The sequence below is a fragment of the Haliotis rubra genome, unplaced genomic scaffold, assembly GCF_003918875.1.
Source record: "Haliotis rubra isolate DU_JTF1 unplaced genomic scaffold, ASM391887v1 Scf245, whole genome shotgun sequence".
Classification (NCBI taxonomy): domain Eukaryota; kingdom Metazoa; phylum Mollusca; class Gastropoda; order Lepetellida; family Haliotidae; genus Haliotis; species Haliotis rubra.
Genome location: NW_025766503.1, coordinates 725,915 through 747,412, shown reverse-complemented (window position 1 = coordinate 747,412; position 21,498 = coordinate 725,915). Strand labels below are relative to the sequence as shown.

Here is a 21,498-nt window from a genome sequence, read left to right as displayed (position 1 = left end):
AGGTCACACAGTTAACTGTAATGGTGAATGCTACTTTCCATGTTTGTCAGGGTGGGGGAAGTGTCAGTTGCAATTGTGAATGCTGAGGTAGTGGGGAATGCTAGATATGTATTCAATTCAAGTTTAGACATATTTTCACCTGTTCTGTGTGTGTGTTAAAATGTGAAGACTGTGGACGTACTGACACCAGCTTTCCTCGTATTCCATTTGCTGTCTCTGTGTGGATTGTGAATTCCTTATTGTCATGTCAAGACATCAACAAATGAGTTCATTATGAACTGCCATAAGTTTCACTTTCTGCTCGGGTAATCCGAGAAACAGATAATGACTTGGAGAATTCATTATTTGTTGATCTCAGTAACAGATAATCAGTGCAAATGAGAGTATGAACTATTTGGCACAATAAATGACAGCAGAACACTGTGCTAGAGGACTCCAGTCAAGTGTGTTTAGACACAAAGATGATCATAGATGATCATTTGGACTTGGAAGTTTGATAAAAGGTCTGACGGATTGAATTTCGGTGCTATCTCGAAAAAGGGGCGATGTCCATGATTTTCCTCCTCCTCGTAAGAGAGACAGGTTGGAGCCTACGACACTGACCACACCCGTTGCTTCTGTCACCTCAGAGGCATACACTGAGACGCAATTCATGGACCACAACTTTGATCTTATGGCAATAGTACGGCACATGGTTGGCGGATTCTACTGGAGGACTTCATAGCAGGGAAAATGAGATTGGAGTACACATGCAGAGACATGTTCTAGTACGGGCTACACAGACCGCAGACACAGTTTTCAGTGTGAGCAGGATAGAAGCTACGTGGAAGCACGGGCAGCATGGACCACAACAGCCATACGGCAAAAGATACCATAAGTCCTACATCCCAATAGGGTTGGGTACCACGAAAGTTTCAGTACCACGGTATACCAAGGTTTTTGTTGAAGTACCACGGTATTTACCACGGTATACTGTGCTGCAACACCTACTAACTAATGAATCCGATTGTCTTGTTTAATGATTTTGAATGAATTGGGCCGTGAAGTAATGTCATAACTATACTAAACAAGTATGGAAAATACAAAAGTGTTTCAGACTTCTTTTCACTCTGTGAATTTCAGTCATCACAACAAGAAACTCCCACAAGAAGATGAAATCTGAAAACTTCAAAACTGAGCTCACTGCCAAGTTCAACAACTCAAACATAATGTACAAAATAAACAATCTTGTTAATTCCAATAAGTCAATGACATTATGCTAACATAACTTGACAATATCACAAAATGACTTCACAAAAAAACACATTGACGAGAAATATTACAAGATTCATGGCTGAGCAATGAGATTCTTGAATTCAGCATTATTCAGGTATTAAATTACTAGGAGTGCAAGGTTTAGTTTGCAAAAACACTCATCACTAGTCATCACTCATCAGTCATCACAAAAAGGAATAGTAAACTGAGATGATATCACTCACAAACTTCCATATGAAATTGAAAATTTCAAAACTGAACAACAAGTTAACAACAAATCTGTTAATCATCAATGCCATTGCCAGTACTTTTCGTTTGAGTATTTTCTTCATTCAGTCCACATTGGATAGCGGCATTTTAAACAAACCATATAAAGAAAAACTAGTGAGATCACAAATTTTGCTAACAAATATCTTTGTGAACTTTTTGTTCGAGTATTTTCTTCATTCAATCTACATTGGATAGCGGCATTTTAAACAAACCATATAAAGAAAAACTAGTGAGATCACAAATTTTGCTAACAAATATCTTTGTGAAGAGAAAATAGTGTTTTATTTGATGAAAAAAAAGGGGTTTCTGTGACCTTCCGCGGTACGTACCAGCTCATGGAAAAAGCCATGGTTTACGGGTGAACCGGTAAAACAACCCATCTCTACATCCCAAGATACCATAAGTCCTACATCCCAAGATACCACTATTGATAGACGATCTTCTCACAGTTATACAGAGCATTTTACAGATGATTCAGAAGATCAGAAGATCAAGAGGACTTTGCCACAGAAATTTTAGAAACTAGGGGTTCCTCTCTTCAACACCTGAGCTAGGCGCAAGGTACCTTGGTCAAACTTCCAGTCAAAGATCATCAAGGATTTGAATGAGGAATTGTCATCACTTCAGTATCAGAACATTTGGACCATTCTTTTTCTTCAGGAAAGGATATTTATGCGACTGATAGCAGAGATTTACCAGTTCGATCATCGATAAAGGATTTCAAGGAAATGCAGTTAAAATACCTAAACATTAATTTTATCCATCTAGGAAGAGAGAGTCAGGGATTTTGATGAAAGAGTTCAGTTTAGAAAGAATATTTAAGGTCTAAACAATTAGATTGTCTTGGGACTTCGGAAGATGCTGCATTCAGTTAATGAAGCTGATACTGCGGATTGAACAGTTTAGAGGAAGATTGGTGGAGATACTATTTAGATGATCCAAGGCTTTCTAGATGGCATTATAAAGGCATTTTCTGATCTCTGACAGGACAATAGAAACAAGAACAAGTCTCAATCCAGGGGATATGGGAAAGGATTTCAGGCCATGAAGGAGGGAAAGCAGTGGCCTGAATCAACTTGACTCACCTTGAACTTCCCAGACATGAATAGCCCGAACCACGACTCTGGCTATGGACAACAATCATGCCCAGAAGTTGTCCATATTTCCTATGGTGTTTTGGGGTCCAGTGGGCAGTCATTTATCAGCTTTTGCAGAAAACTGGAAGATCATAATGAATGATTAGTTGATCCTCAAAAATATCAAGGATGGATATCGCCTGCAGTTCATCAAGAGAGACCCCTCTTGACGACACATCTAGCAGGACATTGGTACCAGCTCGGGGACCCCACGTTTTCAGTGGCGATGACAGCCATAGACAAGCTCTTGGACAAGAGATCTGTCATTGAGTTGGATCCTTTGGAGCTCAGACCAGCGTTCTTCTCTCATTATTCCTGGTCCACAAATAGGATTCAACAGATATCAGGATGATTATAAGTCTGAAGATCCTCAACTAGGAATACATGACATGACCTAGGTTCCGAATGGTGTCCTCAGACAGACAATCTCCATGAGGGACTCTAGACCTGCAGGATGAGTATTTACACATTTCATTCCATCCAGACTCTCAGAGATACCTATGCTTTGGTGTTAAGGAAAACTGGTCCAGTTCAAGATTCCACCATTCGGAATATTAGTTGCTCCATGGTTATTCACAATCATCGCAGTTCCAGTTCCAGCTATGAATACACAATGCCATTTAGAAAGTGGTCAAATGTACCACGTTATATTTGGGATTACACTTTCTCAGTAAAGACTCAACCCAACAAAAGTACTATACTCTGTACTTTACTGAGAATGTGTAATCCCAAATACAACATGTGTTCCAGTTCTATAGTATGTATAAGAATTCAAGGGTACCTGGATGATATATATTGTCTCCAGACATCAACATGGATGCCTTTCAATATCTGCTACCTTTCTTCGGGAATTGGGGTTCCTTATTCATATGGAAATGTCAGCTTTAACCCAAGACAGTGCAGAAATATATCTTATTATTTAAACCATTCAAGGCCTAGTATATCATCCAGAGGATGGTTGTTTAAAGTCAGATCCAAGATATCAGAGTTTCACCGATGTCCTCGCACTCTCTGTCAATGTATGTCACTACTAGAAGGTCTCATTCTTATGCAGGATCTTACATCCAGTTGCAATCTGCATCTACAATACATTAGAGATTAGATCCCACAAATGCTCAATAGGATTCATGCCTGGACTTCTGGCTGGCCATGGTAGTGTCTCAATGGCGTTGTGTTGGAGATGCTGAAAAACAGCTCGAGCACGATGTGGTCTGGCATTATCGTCCATGAAGACTGGACGTGTGGCGAGAGCATGGTTATCGAAATGAGGCACTACAACACCGTCCAGGATCCTCTGTCCATTCAATGCCCCGGGAACTGTGTTGAGGTCAAGTTTACAGTCATAGGATCCACCCCCAACTGGAACTTCAGCTTGAATGTTCCTCTGGTGTTATGTTGTGCCTCTCTGCCTCCAAACTCGTGCCCTCCCATCTTCATGATGCAGCAAAAATCGGCTTTCATCGGACCAGTGGATCCTTCTCCATGTCCTTAGGTTCCAGCGAGCACGTGCTTGGCACCAGGGTGACAGGCATGGCAGTGCTGATTTGTGAGGAGTGGACGTCTGATTGATCATCTTGCTCTCAATCCTGCAGAATTTAGGCGTCGTCTGATGGTGCTGATGGACACTCTGTTGTATGGATGCTATCCATATCGCAGCTGTGTACAAGAAGACATTGGGCTTCCTCTGGCATTGCATACGACAGCACGGTCTTCCCTGTCATTGTTTTTTCTGGGACGTACAGACCTCGGTGCATCCTTCACTTCACCGGTAACAGTATGCTTATGTATCAGCCCACTGATGACAGTGTGATTAATGTTCAGTTGTGCTCCAATAGCACGACATGACATACCAGTCTGGTGCATACCAATAATTTGCCCCATCTTTGGTTCAGAGGCACTTGACACTTGGGCATTTCACTGGTTGGTCAAAATATAGCTTAATTTATGCCTACAAACAAATTTTAGCTGTGTCTGCCAACATATCATACACCAAAAGATGATCTGTGCATACTGCATTTATAACAAACCGACCCCCGGAACATGCATGCTTAAGGCAAGCATGCACGTGCAGCTCGGAACAGGGTGTGTTTGTGATATTATGTTCACAGACGGTGTTGTATATTACATATGTACGTGTAGTGTTATTATATTTCTACTTTGACTTTCAAATGGGTGTTGCGATACTTTTGACGAGGTGTATATTAGTCCAGAAAAACATTCATTGCACAGTTCTTTCTAGTGACAGTTGTGATTGAGTTGTTGTGCTGAGCTTCTACTTGGTTACCAGTATTAACTCCAAGCTCCAAGGAACTGAAAGTTTCAGGAAATATTCAACATGTTGAATTTTGTAAATATGTTGATAACAAGAGTGAAAAAAAATCAACATGTATGATAATAAACTAATCATGGACTATATATACAGCACTAAATGAGTAACTGTAAAATCAAAATTTAAATTGATCCCCCTTCACAGTTACAATAAATGGCCCCAACACAAATTTTATTCTCTACTGTTTACATCATTAACTTCTATATAAGGCAAATAGAAATACTCCTGGAAGTGCATTTGCTTCAAGGCAACTACCAGTTAAGGATGCTGGGCCCCTATTCTCGAAAGGATCCTAGCTCTAGGGTATACTAACTTTGATCCCAGGGTCTACGATAGGTGTCCTACCTTATTCTCGAAAAGTATCCTAGTGCATAGAGATTACTACACAAGGTCTCGTTACATACCAATTATACGAAACGAGTGTCCTTCCTATGGTATCTGACCAAGTGAAAGCAAGGTCAGAAACCATAGGAAGTTCACGAGTTTCGTTTAATTCATATGTAATGAGACCGAGTGTAGTATTTTATTTATTACCCATGTCTTACATGCATTAAATTCATAAAATAGCGTACTTTTGTTATTGTTATGGTTTCAAACCGAAACTGGTTTCATAAAGAGGTTGCAGAAGAATTTTTTGCATGACGTAGCACTGTATTGACTTCACTGTGCCATTCTCGTCTGTCCCCTTGGTAACCATGTCAGTTGTCATCGCCTCATACAGCCTCCTACAATAAACTACTCCGTTGCCCCCTTTTCTTGGTTTGCAATTGCTTCACTCGGCTAACATCACTGATGGAAACTTTGCGTTTTTGTTTTTCGACGGATATAATGTCTCAGTTCGACCCACAATTAAACAGCGATACGGCAACGTTCGCAATGTTTACATTCCCACAATGCACATAAGTTGTAGAATGAATGAATTCACGTGTTTGTTATGAATGAACAAGTAGTTCCGTCACAACGTGACCAAACTGAGAAGTCATCGGTTATCCACTCAAATCGTTAGAATCTCAGGTAAAGTCGTTACGACACAGGTCAACGCGATACAACACTTGTGTGACGTACGAGATCAGTATGCAACTACCCATATGTTGACCACATGAGTAATTAAAGGATATCCTAACTTAGGACAAATACAAGGATAGGTTCAGACTTGTCCTAAGTCTATCTTAGTGCAAATCAACATGGTGTTTTTTTAGTTTATATTACCAATTTATAGAATAGACACACTTGTTGCAATACACATATTCTTTAGATCTACAAAAGAGATTTATTCAGTTCTTACCTATTCTATCTCTTTTTATTCACAACATTGCTCTTTTCTGTCACATTGCTGTGAAATGTCAATGTCAAGGCCAACTTGATAAGGGAAGTAACTCCTGTTTATTTCCTAGGTGAATTTTCACTTTGCGAGATGACAATGGGAGTTCAAGTCATGATTTTCATTAAAAAAAAATCAAATGAAAATATTGTTTGCACATGTGTTGTTGCTTTTTTTTGCAGACTTTCAAACTCTGAAGAAAAATGTTATCTCCTTGATGAATAGATGAATTTTCAAAAATTTAATAAGCTATTATAAAGTGATGAAAATATCGAATATATTGACTTCTGAAAAAAATAAAAATCTGGAATTATAATTTGTACAAATAGATATTAAAAAATCTGATTAAATATTTTAAATCTATTCGAGTATGAGTTCACTCTATTTTTCCGGATGCAAGATATGAATTTTAATTAATAATAATTTCTTCTAGATCTATTAAGTCCATCAAAAACTGAATTTCACCGCTTTCAAGATTTTTACTTTGATTTCTAGTCTTTCCATTTATCTTGTAAACAAGATTGTAGTTGCCCTTGTATGTGTGTTTTTCATGCAATGAATCATGGGTAATTTTTAGGGGAATCCCCAACTTAATGAAGGTTTTTCTATCTCACCTTCTGAAGAGCTGGCTATCCTTGCTAGCTCAAGTTAGGACAGGGATAGGATCGTTTTCGAAAATGGGTCCTATCCAAACGGTCGGATGTCCTAACTACTGTCTTAACTAGTTATTAGGATTTGTCTTAGCTGGGACACTTTCGAGCATGGGCACCATGATTCCCTGAGGAACATGATGGTGTTTTCTTTGTAAATGATCCACCTATACTTGGCCTTTATGTTCACCTACCGCTTGCCTACCTCTCACCTTCACTGACACTACATCCACTCTGCAATTTCATTTCATAGTCCGTGAAGAGACTAATGAGATCGGTGGTCAGACTTCGCTGCCTTGTTGACACATGTCATCATTATCCCAATTCGTGGAGGGTCGATGTTCAGGCTGTTGATCGCAGGATTGTCGCCATATAGCTGGAATATTGCTTTGTGTGGCGTTGAAAACCAACCAACCAACTTCATATTCAAACTTTATTTTACATCAACTCATCTCAGTTATAGGGGATAACAATGAACCTATACAGTTTCTGCATGCTTGATTCTGATTGGTCAAAATATGATTAACATAAGACATGTTAATTCTCATGCCTTTTCAGATATAAATGTGACAGTACCGAGCAGAGATGCCAACTCATACGATTTTATCGTATTCGTTAAAAAATAACAACACAAAATATGCGACTGCGATAGCAGTAAAAATATATGATTTAAAAAAAAAAATACATTAAATAAAATTATTAATAGCATATGTACCATACACAATAAATTGCAACCACATTTTATTCAGTATCAAGCAATATGTGGATACTTAAAACTGATTTAGGTGAGTACAATGTTAATAACAAGTTCTTAGAATATCTATATATTCTGTGTTAAATATGAAAATTCTTTGGAAAGGTTAATACTAATTTTTGCATCAGTTTTTGGCCAAAATACTAACTGGGCTGAATAAGGGTTGGCATCTCTGTACCGATCATCGATAGCAAGTGCATCAGTTGATGTAAGTGTGGCTCTGATAACCTGTTGTGTATGTTAGATATTATAGACTTATAAGTACAGAATTCAAGCTCAGAACACATACACTCAAGTGTAATAGACACTGACCACTGTTTCCCAGTCATCATTCCGTCATTGATCAGGCAACCTGGTCATACTTCAGCATGATTGGTAGAGATATTCAGATGCACAAGGGGCGTTTGGGTAGCATAGTGGTTAAAACATTGGCTCGTATTGCCAAAGACCGGGTTCAGTTCCCCACATAAGTACAATGTTTGAAGCCCATTTCTGGTGTGATATTGCTGCAATATTGCTAAAAGCTGTGTAAAACCATGCTCACTCACTCACCCACCCTAAAACATCAGGTTAGCGTTGAGCATAACAGCAGGTCATGGGGTCCTACAATATGTAGACAGCACCTTCACCTTGAGCAACTGTGAGCCGTGGCGGCTGGAGTAAGTCCAGTCAAATTTGGGGTGAACATAGATGTGTATGAATGATAGCGAGTTCCTTGAAAACTACAGCTTCAATAGTGCAACCCCAGTCATGTCATTCTGTTTGTTGGAAAAATATATTAGTTCAGCCTTGTTTTTACAATCTCCACAACTTATCACACCTGTTTTGGCAGATGTCATGTTGAAGCGCCCACAAAAGGACTTGGGTGAGTCCAAGCCAGATAGTGCAGGTCACAATAAATTGAAAAATATGTATTTTGTAATTTTGTTGTCATTTATTTGCACTAGTTAAGAATACAAGTTAGTAACTTGTTTGTGTGTTCTATGTCGGGTTTATCATATAGTATCACACAGGATATGTCTGAAAATATAATCTCGCCAGATAGTTTATAGAGAAGCTGGTTCAGAAGTATCTGTTATGTTTTATTGGTTATATTTCCTTCGGATTAAGGGTATCAAGTAACATTAATTTACAACAGTGTCCATTCCCCCTTAATATTCCCTGAATTAATTCAGTTGTTATGGTAACCATATCCATTTAGTCCTGTGTAGTCAATCAGCAGACATAATGTTTAATCAGATTCATGTAAAAAAAATGTTGTTAGTTTTATTTTGAAGCATGAATTCAGTTTAAGAAGACTGGGTGTTACGACGTAAATTGTAATAAAAACGCAAATTGTAATACTTGCAGCAAATTGTAATAAACTTGACGTAAATTGTAATAAAAACGTAAATTGTAATAAAAATTGACGTAAATTGTAATACGCAAATTGTAATAAAAATTGACGTAAATTGTAATAATTTTCGTTGCGGTAAAATGTAATAAATATTTACGTAAATTGTAATAACAGTTTTAATCACTCGTAAATACGCGGCTGTTTATTTTTCGTTGCATTTCATATATCAAATAAGCTTGTTAGGGCGATAACTCAAGAAAGAATGATGGATTTTGTTCAAATTTGGTACCAAGGTATATTGGCGAGATTCACCGACACAAGTGAAATGGAGTGACCTTGTGATTTATTTTACAAAAGGTTTTGCTCTGTTTATGAGTCCTATGGTGTTTATGTTTTGAAACATCACAACAAAACGCACCATCCGTAAAATACCCGTATGGAACAGCATGATTTTCAATTTCGCCGTGCAGTGTCACAGAATACACAATTCACATGCATTGCACGTGAAAGTTGGGGATCAGATAGTCTCAATGATGGGTATAAAAGGTTGATCGCTGTCTGTCGACGGGCAGTTGCCCGACGCATGAATGTTCACCAAAGCACCATTTCACGGCTCTGGGAGAGATATGGCCGCAGAATGCGGTAGCAGATGCCCCTCGTAGTGGGCGACCTCGAGCGACCACTGCGGCGCAGGATCGCTACATCCAGGTACATCACCTGCGTCATCGAACAGCTACGGTGACCAGTGCCGCTCGACAAATACCCGGATTGAGGAGTCTTTCTGCACAGACCGTCAGAAACAGGTTGAGAGAGGCTGGTTTACGTGCCAGAAGACCTTTTTTTGGCCCTGTGCTTCGACAACAACATCGTCGACATCGGGTTCAATGGTGCACCACCGTTCAGGCCTGGAACCTACCGAATTGGCGAAGAATCCGGTTCAGTGATGAATCCGCGATTTCTATTGGAGCGACGCGATGGAAGAATGCGGGTGTACAGACGCCGACGTGAACGCTTTCGCCGACGCCATGCGTTCCCAGGTGGACAGATTCGGCCGGACAGTGTTATGATGTGGGGAGCGATCACCCGCGTAGGAGAAGTGATTTGGTGATGATCCAGGGCAACCTGACAGCTCAACGGTACTGTGACGAAATCCTAACGCCCACACCTCCTTCCAATCATTGATCGCCAGAGGGAGTTGTTTCAACAGGACAATGCCAAGCCTCACACAGCACGTCACACTAGAGACTTCCTCCAGAACCACAACATCAATGTGCTCCCCTGGCCCTCAAGATCACCGGACTTAAACCCGATTGAACATCTGTGGGATGACAGACGGGTGCGACGCCGCAGTAACCCTCAGCCCCAGACACTTCAGCAACTCGCACAGGCACTACAGGCAGAGTGGGCTGCGATTGGGCAACACGAGATTCTGAGACTTATTATTCGTTCGATGCGGAGGCGATGCCGTGCAGTTCTGGATGCCCACGGTGGTCACACGAGGTATTGACTTCAGCCACCACACGCCTCCATGTGACACTCAAACTGACTTTCCCGAAGTTGGTGCCAAAGACGGATAAGTCTGCATTCCCAGTGTTCAATTTCGCTATATTTCATTGACTCATAAATCCTACAAGATGTTTCAAAAATAAACATAAAAATACAGTTGAAATTCCTATATGCTTTTTTTTGGGAGAGTATATAATCGATATAAAATCTCCTACTGTCCTCTGTATCATGTCTTTCTCGCAAATATCTTTTGAGGTTTTGATATGTACAAATATAAAGTGGGGTGGGGGTGGGTTTTCTAACGGGTATATCAAATCATATCAAATTAGACATTTGTATAGCGCTACATATCCAGAGTCCTGCTCATGTGCGCTTAGTCGAATGCTCGTGATGAAGAGGATGGTTTTATGCGACAAGATCGGAAACTGTTGATATTTTCCCATTTTCTGACATTTTCAGGTAATCAATTCCAGAGTACAGCACCCGGTCTGCTAAATGATCTGTCTCCGTATGTTGTGGTTCGGACAAATGGAATAGCCTAGCTGACTAGCAATAAAATGCATCACAAATTAAACTTCAGGAAACAAAATATGCAAGAAACATTTTTGTATGTTTGAGATTGGTAGAGGTCGGCTAGAATCAAACTTAGATATTAAACTGCACAAAAAGGCAATTTGAAACTACAATCGCTTGTTCAAATGACTCCCCCTTCGGTTTACTGAAAGAACTCGAGAAAGAAATGATGGATTTTGTTCAAATTTGGTACCAAGGTTTATTGATCTAGATTTACCGACACCACTTGAATTTAGTGACCTTGAGGTCATTTTAAAGGTCACAGCTAAGGTGTAACAGTTTTGCACATACCAAGCTTGGTAGTCGCTTTAACTTAGGAAAGAATTAGTAGATTTTGATCCACTTTATATCAAGGTGTATTGGCGGAATCCCCTACACCAATTGAAACAAAATATGCAAAAACATGTTGTATGTTGGTAAAAGTCAAACTTAGATATTAAACTGCACAAAAAGCAATTTTAAACTATAATCGCTTGTTGAAGTGACTCCCCTTCATGTTTACTGAAAGGGCTTGTTTTGGAGACACTACCCACCCCTTTCAGTTGACGCCATCATAAGGATATAACTCATCCTAAAGTTTTCACTTATTCATACATGATGTCAAGGGTTCAAACTAAATACTGAATGGTCACACAAGTGTCAGCTCTCAATATGTTGTATATCTGGACACAATGTTTTGAAAATTTAAAATGAGGGTGTCCTAAAAACAGTCCCCGCCTAAATGTTAATCAAGCAATCCAAATCTTTGAATGTTGATGATGACGGAAGTCTTCCAATACTATGCTGAACATATTTTATATGATATTATCTGAGGGTATACCATTATCCAAGAGATAGCGCAATAGTGCAGTTGTAAAGCGCTCTGCCTATCACTGAAGGCCCGGTTTCGAGGAGGCACCGAGGTTCGGTTCCCCGAGATGGGCACATTTGCGTAGTATCCTTGGACAAGATACTTAGATCTACACTGTCTCATTTCACCCAGCTGTTAAATGGGTACCCGTGAGTTTGTGCTGGCAATGTGAGTGTTTATTTCATTGCTCCAAACAGGCAGCATGGCTGTACAGTCCCCAGGGAGTTGAAAAGGTATCGGAAACCACGATAGTGTCCTATGATCGGGATAGTAGTGTACGATAAGGCCGCGAGCAGGCAATGTGCCTGGATGTGAGCCATATAAGCTGACTATTACTATTACTAGATACCAAATGGGAGATCGCTTTCCATTTTCTGCAAATTTGCAAGAAACATAATACCCCAATCTGTGATGACTAATATCTCGTTAACCACATTACCCACATGAAATATTGGATATGACTTTGCTAATGATTCATTCAAAATAAAATGAAAGCTTTTTTCAAACATTGGACATCGAGAATATAGTTAGTTTGACTACTTTTTCAACCGTCGTAAAATCCTTAAAAGAAAAGAGAACGTCTAAGGAAAAAGCATTTCGATCTCTGAATACTTCTGAGCTATTTAAATACAAAAGCAAAGGAATAAAGTAAATAATCTAAAAGAGTAGCCAGAGAAACGCTTAATCTATTTTTGATAACTATTTATCACCTCAGTCTACTCAATCAGGTGGTTACTACTTCATCGACCCATTCCCCTTCTTGTCACTGATGATTCTGGGATACCTTCAGTTTTTACAGATTTGGCTAAAGCTCAAACATTAAATGAATATTTTGTATCTGTTTCAAATGTTACTGATGGCGCACGACTTTGCCACCTGTTAGCCATCGCTGTGTTAACAGTATAACAAATGTCATTGTAACCTAAAAGGAGGTATCTGATAAGACCTTACCAGCAAACAAATCTAGTGGACCTGATGGCATTAGCATGAGAGTGCTAAAAGAATTTGTACATCTATAGCTGAACCTCTTTCTTTGTTGTATAATATATCACTGAGTGACTGTATTTCCTACATTGTGGAAACGGGTAATGTTACTCCTATTTTGAAAGAAGGAGATGCGTCCCTCCCAACTAATTACAGACCTAATAGTTTATTACCTGTCCTTTGGCAAATCCTTGAAAGAATAATGGTAAAGCATGTGCACCTACCATTTCCATGAACATAACATTTTAAGTAAATTCCAGTCAGGTTTTACTGCTAGTCATTCTACTACATCTCAACATAGACATTTATCATAATATATGCTCAGTCCTAGATAATCACCACCTTTACTGTATGCTGTTTTGTGATATTTTAAAAGCTTTTACAGGGCATGGCATAAAGGTTTATTGCACAAATTAGAAAATGATGGTGTTCGTGGAAACGCATTTAGTTGATTAACTAACTATCTATCTGGGCCCGGTTGTTCAATACTTGGTTATCTTAACCGCTGTTAACTCCTAACGGCCGGTTAAATCCTTAACCAGCCGCTAGGTAACCGAACGTTAAATATGCGTTGTTCAAAACATGGTTAGTCATGCCGTTAGCTAACGCCACCACAAAGTTTAAGTGTGGTTAACGCCACTGGTTAGCTTCGATATATCCCATAGTTCCGCTTTCTGTTTACTTCCGGTTTACCAAAAAATGGAAACGCAAAATGTCGCCTGCACCCCAAGGAAAAGAGAAGTCAAATTTCTCTGCTGACGAAGAGAATGTAATCCAGTCAATGGTTGAGGCCAACTCTATAGTTTATCATAGGCATGCTAATGTCGTCGTAAGCGCTACGAACGTATTGTATTGGAACACAAGGTTCCAGCCGCTTGCATAATTTATATTTCAAAGACATTATATGATCCCAGCTCTGTGTAGGACTTACTTCAATTCCAGCAACAGAAAAGACATTTTAATGAAAAACTATAGCACAGCTATAGATAAAATATGATGAATCCATGAAAATAATATTAATATTAGAAGCACGTTGTCCGTGGACAGAAAATGTATATATATTACACACAGAGTTACGCTTAGACGGCTACAGTCTTAATGAATCTTTGTATTCCCACAAGACCTATCGCTCACTTTTCACTCCTTAAATTGTCATGACTGTATGGCCAAGTCGTGAAGATGCTATCAATATCATTTATTAATTATTTGCCAAGTCTGTCAAAAATTGTAATGTATGAACACACATTGCCAAATCTTTTAACATCAAACAATATAGATGTTGTGAAATTAATACCATAGCTTTTATCTGAAATATGCATTCAATACCAATAGAAACTTAATGTTACTAGCACCACGTGCAAGTAATCAAACTGTAATCGTACTATAGGCCCCAGGGCCAACACTGCTGAATAAAGTCGATCTATTATCAGACCTTACTTTTGACAGGAATCTCATGAATAATACTGTGCAATATCGTCATTATCTGAACGCCTTCACAGACGATATTCGAAAGATGTCTTGAAAACATGAAGCTAAGCGCCTAATTTATAGATGAACATAATTTCCTCGATACTCATTAATTAGATGAACCTTTATTTAGTTCAATTCACAAGTGACTGCAGAAAATGCATAATTTTGTTAATGACTTCACGGTCGGAAAACATATATTATATTTCATAAGTACATTATAGAACGCTGCAACGATTCGACAGAGAAATACATGTATATGGACACTATTGGGACGCTGGTAACTGTCATCACACATTATTTGATCTATTATTTCTCATGGTTTGAATATAGCCGACTTTATAGAATATAAATATCAGTTTACAACACAACTGCCTAAATCTTGGTATTTTCGAACCAGAGAAGGGATATGCCGATATTTAGGTCGTTAACCTAGCATATTATGGTCACTTAATATAATTTTCTATTTATTACCAAGTCTTTAATTACGGAAATTACGCTAATAATACTTTCCAACAAAGGCAGGCTCCCGTCATCGTTGTATTTAGAAGGCTGCTTAGAAGCAACGGATCGTCATAACATTGTTCATGATGTCATGTCACCATGACAAAGTGATATTTTACCTGGTGCATATCGCATCAAAACAAATTATCCCCGATATGTTTGCCCTCGTAGGTTATAAGCATTGCTATGATCATTCTTTGAGGTTAATGCCACCCGTTGAATTCTTTGTGGTATTTTGAGCTGTGAAACTAAATAAATGATTTCTTTAGTCTACCCATAACAATTAAGGTGTCAACTTCCACTGTATACCTTACAGAAAGAAGTTTTGACTTTTACTTTGATAACGAAAGCACATCTGATCGATTCCTTGAAGCAAATGATGCAATTCAATATCATTTCTACATTTTATTTTAAATGCATCAATCAAATACAACAAATGAGTCTAGACAGATTGACTGCTATGTGGCAAGGAATAACCAGGCTTCCAGCGATTTATGATATCCTTAGTAAATGTAACTTAAAATTCCCTCTCATAAAAATACAATAATATGTAGTAATATGATGAAGAAAATAATACTTAACCAGGTTAAACTATGACAACGCTAATATATGAATGTATGATCGAAACATAAATCATAATAAATCACATATGATTAAAACATTAAATTAACTTCAGATATGTCATTAGGCGTCAACATTGAAAATAATTCGAAAATGAAGAAAAGAAACGTACATTTCAAAGCGTGAAACAAACAATATCCTGTTACTTTGGGATATGCTATGAAGAACTTCAAAATGTAATAGAAATAACAATAAATTATTGAAAGCTATTGCTCAGAAATATGTCCTTAAGGTCAACATCTAAAATAACTCCATAATGAAAAACAATTAACTTTAATTTTCTAAACATACGAAATAATCTCTGGCTTTTTAAGACGTTATCACGAATAATTTCACAGCTGGTAGAATTAACATGAAATTATAGAAACCATATGCTAACAAAAATTTGAAAATTATTAAGACAAAGCGTTTGTCACAAACAGCTATTACCCCGCCACATGTCGAGATATCTGAATGTTGCAATTATCCTCTGTCTGACCCTTCTGAAAATTATGTAAACGCTATCAAACTGTCATCTGATGCCTTGATACAAAATACTTAACAAATTCCATCCATTAGGTTTGGAGATATCGCAGAATACTGCTGTGACCTTGAAAATAATCCGGTCACTGAATTCGACTGGCGCCAGATCGATACTCCCAACGCATGTTGGTACTACCTTTAAGCAAAACATATTAATTCTGTCTTGTATTTTCAAGCACTAAAAGTTAGACATATGCAAAACACTTTTCACTGTGAACTTAAAATGAGCACAAGTTTCCCAATCAATTGGTGTTGGGGAATCCCCGCCAATACACCTTGATATAAAATTGGATCAAAATCTTTAATACTTTCCTGAGTTCAAGGCTACCAAGCTTGGCATGTGCAAAACTGTTACACCTTCTCGCTGTGACCTTTAAAATGACCTCAAGGCCACTAAATTCAAGTGGTGTCGGTAAATCTCCAATCTCCAGTCAATAAACCTTGGTACCAAATTTGAACAAAATCCATCATTTCTTTCTCGAAGTTCTTTCAGTAAACCTAATGGGGAGTCATTTGAACAAGCGATTGTAGTTTTGAAATTGCTTTTTTGTGCAGTTTAATATCTAAGTTTGATTCTAGCCGACTTCTACCAATCTCAAACATAGCATATTTTGTTTCCTGAAGTTTGTGATGCATTTCATTGCAGATTTTACGTTTTTTGGGAGTACAAAGCCAAGATACAAAGTCTCACAAAATGGGGATCGTGAGGCTGCAACATAGCAAAACCAATTTGCTTGAGGCTGACAGATAATATTTAGAAAAATAAAACATAAAACAGCTGCATTTGTATCATATTCTAGGTGAGGCTGACTACTATTTGAACGCCCCTCAGTAGTTATACCCGTTAGAACACCCACCCACCTCTCCGACTCAACATGCATGCAAGTGTGTTAGATATACCCGTTAGAAACCCACCCCTACCCTACCCCACCCCCACTTTATATGTATACATATCAAAACCTCAAAAGATATTTAGCGAAAAGACATGATACAGAGGACAGTTTATATCGATTATATATCATAGGATCTAATATCATTTTCGATCATTTAGCTAAGATTTGTCAATTCATTCTTGGGTTATCAGCGCTAACAATCTTTATATTGTGACCTTGAAAATTATCGCTTGGTACCAAATATATACCTTGGTACCAAATTTGAACAAAATCCATCATTCTTTCTTGAGTTATCGCCCTAACAAGCTTATTTGATATATGAAATGCAACGAAAACAAACAGCCGCTTATTTACGGTGATTAAAACTGTTATTACAATTTACGTAAATATTTATTACACATTTTACATAAATCTAAAATTATTACAATTTACGCCAATTTTATTACAATTTATGCGCATTACAATTCGTCAATTTTATTACAATTTCACGTTTTTATTACAATTCGTCAAGTTTATTACAATTTGCTGCAAGTATTACAATTTGCGTTTTTATTACAATTTACGTCGTAACAGCTGGCCCCCTATTCTCGAAAGTGTCCCAGCTAAGACAGATCCTAAATAGTTAGGACAGAAGTTAGGACATCCTACCGTTAGGATAAGACCCATTCGCGAAACGATCCTACCCCTGTCCTAACTTGAGCTACCGATCCTAGCTAGGATAGCGAGCTCTTCAGTTGGTGAGATAGAAAAACCTTTATTAAGTTGGGGATTTCCCTAAATATTACCCATGGTTCATTCCATTAAAAAACACATTTATATAAGGGCAACTCATTTACAAGATAAATGGTAAGGCTAGAAATCGGAGTAAAAACCTTGAAAGCGGTGAAATTCAGCTTTTGATGGACTAAGTAGACTTAGAAGATTATTCGATATTTTCATCACATTATAGTAGTTTTGAAGTTATTTAAAGTTCATTTATTTGACAAGGAGATAACATTTTTAAGGAGATAACATTTTTACTTCAGAGTTTGAAAGTCTGCCAAAAATGCAACAAGGATATTAAAGATATGTGCAAAAAATATTTTCATTGTATTTGTTTGATGTTTTATGAAAATCATGACTTGAACTCTCATTATGCATCATCTCACAAACTGAAAATTCACATGGGAAACAAACAGGAGTTACTTCCCCTAAGTTGGCCTTGACATTGACATTTCACGGCAATGTAACAGAAAAGAGCGATGTTGTGATTAAAAAGGCCGAGAATAGGTAAGAATTGAACAAATCTCTTTTGTAGATCTAAAGAATATGTGCATTGCAACAGGTGAGTCTATTCATTACCGATACACTGATAATATAAACTAAAACAACTCTTAATAAACTCATCAAAACAGTGTGCTGTTGTAAATTCAAACGTAATGTAGGCGAGTTATTTTGTTTGGCAACGTCCAAATTGGTGAACAAACAAGAACCACACTCATGATGTTGACTTTCACAAAGATGGACTTAGGACAAGTCAGAACCTATCCTAGTATTTGTCCTAAGTTAGGGTATCCTTAGCGCTAGGATACTTTTCGAGAATAAAGTAGGACACATATCCTAGACTTCAGGATCAAAGTTAGGATATCCTTGGGCTAGGATCCCTTCAAGAATAGGGGCCCTGACATGTTTCATTTGTTTTTGTGTTTTTGTTATGGCACAGTATAACTATAGTTTGGCATGAAATGCATGTGGACCCGGGTTTTTTGTAAATATCTCTTCATCCAATGACCCAATCGATCTCAAACTGTGCAAGTGGATGTTTTGTCAGACAACCTCATCACATTGTAAATCACCGATTTTATGCATTTGTATTAAAGAATCTGTCTATGTAACTGTCAACAAAATAAACAGCAGAACACAGAATGCTTGCAGAGGGAGGGAGCCAATGACCTGTAACAGCGGCAGTGTTGGGTCATAAAGGTCAACGTTAGATCAATGTAGGTCAGCTATGCACATGACAGGTATAAAGAGGTGTCACAGGTCGTGAATAGGGTAAGGTGGGTGCCAACTGTTAACCATCATACAGAGTTTGTTTCTCTGAGTTGTTCAACATTAACCACAAAACCCATTAGTGAGAATTATTCTGTAGGTTAAAATCTTTAAATTTTGCAAATAGCCGATGAATGACATCTCCGATGACCCTGATGTCAAAAGAATCTAACTTTGGATGCCTACCTTTTTGTACAAGGCTTTGTTTATTGGTTGTTGGTTTATTTTTCACAATTTTTAGCACGATGTTCTTTTTCATGCCAAGAACAAAAGTTGTACGTTTCATGTAATCCGACACCTTATAAATCGGTTTGCTACGTTTGCTCTCTTTTTAAAAAAAATTCATCACATTTCTAATTAAACGTTTAGCATCATCTGAATAAGCTTTCATGATGACAGCTAGATGTAGTCAATGTGAATGATCCAAACGGTCTATCACTGTGCAGTGCACAGGTAACTATCATGAACTGCACGTGCATTGACCTTTATGACCCAACACTGCCGCTGTTACAGGTCATTGGCTCCCTCCCTCTGCAAGCATTCTGTGTTCTGCTGTTTATTTTGTTGACAGTTACATAGACAGATTCTTTAATACAAATGCATAAAATCGGTGATTTACAATGTGATGAGGTTGTCTGACAAAACATCCACTTGCACAGTTTGAGATCGATTGGGTCATTGGATGAAGAGATATTTAAAAAAACCCGGGTCCACATGCATTTCATGCCAAACTATAGTACTAGTGTTGACTGAATTTCCAACTAGTGTGTCGATTTTAAACTCCAGAAGTGTCTTTTATTCAAGTTCTAATTGCCTGTCAGTACACTTGTACTGGTATGTCATAGAGTCTAACATGTCACACACATTAGGAAATCATTCATCACTCATGAGTGCTCACAGACTAAAGTCATGACACTGTGCAAACTGTAATTATTAGTCTTTTTCCATCCTATCTCTTCATTTCCATAAAGTCTTTGGCTTGACAAGATTATTTACAACTGGTTTAACTGTGTGTGGACATAGATCAGACTGTCACACTCAGGAATTATCCAGTCGACTCAGTTCCAGCAGAAATTTCTTTTGATTATGGAAAGAGTTTTGTTAATCTATATTCACTATATTGATGCGTGTTTGGCCAAGACTTGTTTATAGACACCTATCAAATTGCAGAGTGCAGCATTAAACAGGAAGTTAACAAACATTTCCTGCTGATCTCCAAATATCTCAAGTCTTGATTTCAAAGCGATATGTCCACCCAAATGTGATTAGAAATGAAGTGGGTTAATAGCAGTTTTTCCCCCAAAAATGTGTCCTTGAGAATTGTCAGACGAGAGTCATAATAAGTAGGTATAAATGTTAAGGTAATTTAACAAGAACTAGTGTTGATCTTGGAGGCCTGTTTTTAAATGCTTTAAAATAATTAGTTCTATTAATGTATCTAGTTTTTAGACTTAAATATGTCAAGGTGAAATGTCACATGATAAGTGGAGAGATTTATTATTTGGGAGATGGATGACTAAATGATATATAACAGGAATACAAAAGCACAAGGTGTTTAGAATGGCCAGATTTGACCAAAACAAAGTGTGCTAATCTGTGCAAACTCAATGAATCTTAATGGGTTGCTCAGTCAGTGCATGATTAAATCACAATTTCTGTAGAACCTTTGTTCCTGTCTCAGTGAGACATGTAATGATGTACACTTGTTGTTTGCAGGCAAATACTCCTGTGTGTGTCTCCATGGGGACAGAAAACCTCCCGAGAGGAAAGCCAACCTCCAGAAATTCAAGGTAAATGATGCAGTCAGTGAGTGTGTGGATGATCAACTTCCTTTGACTGGATAGAATGGAGAAAAGCACAGCTACAGGAAGTATGGAATCAATAATGCCAAGGCTGGCACATTAGCTTCAGGAAGGGGCAACACGTACACAGTCAGCTACCTAGGCACTATCACTTCCATTATGTACATCAGTCTACATTCACTTGGGTTGTGTAGATTGATCTTGTGAAAGTTTTAGCTCACCCGTCCAGAAAGCCCTATTTATATGATGTCGTCACAAGTCATCTGTCATTGATGTCCAGAAATGATTTTAAACTTTGAACTTATACTCTGAAATGACTTGATGGATTCAGATATTATGTTGGTGTTTGTTACTTTCAGGGAGGTCAAAGTTAGGCAACAAACTTGAAATTTCAATTTGTTTATTAAAAATTAACCCCACCAAGCTTCAAAATATGTCCTCCAGTATTTACAGGACAGATTCCTGAAACTTGGTGTGTGACATGGTTACCATATGTAGTTCAAGTTTGTTCAATGCATCATGTGGGGCAGTGGGGCAGGCTAGTGGTTGAAGCGTTGGCTCGTCACCCCTGAAGACCCGGGTTCGATTCCCCACATGGGTACAATGTGTGAAGCCCCACATGGGTACAATGTGTGAAGCCCATTTGGTGTCCTCTGCGTTATTTATTGCTGAATATTGCAAAAAGCAGCGTAAAA

The 21,498-nt window shown here is 38.1% G+C and overlaps 1 protein-coding gene across 1 annotated transcript in view; it reads left to right on the top strand.

Moving 5' to 3' along the window:
* LOC124279024 (ATP-dependent RNA helicase DDX1-like) overlaps positions 1-21,498 on the top strand; it is a 396,346-nt gene that overhangs the window by 353,020 nt on the left and 21,828 nt on the right. Inside the window, 1 exon segment of the mRNA XM_046714816.1 lies at positions 20,718-20,791. Coding sequence (XP_046570772.1) covers positions 20,718-20,791 — 74 coding nt within the window.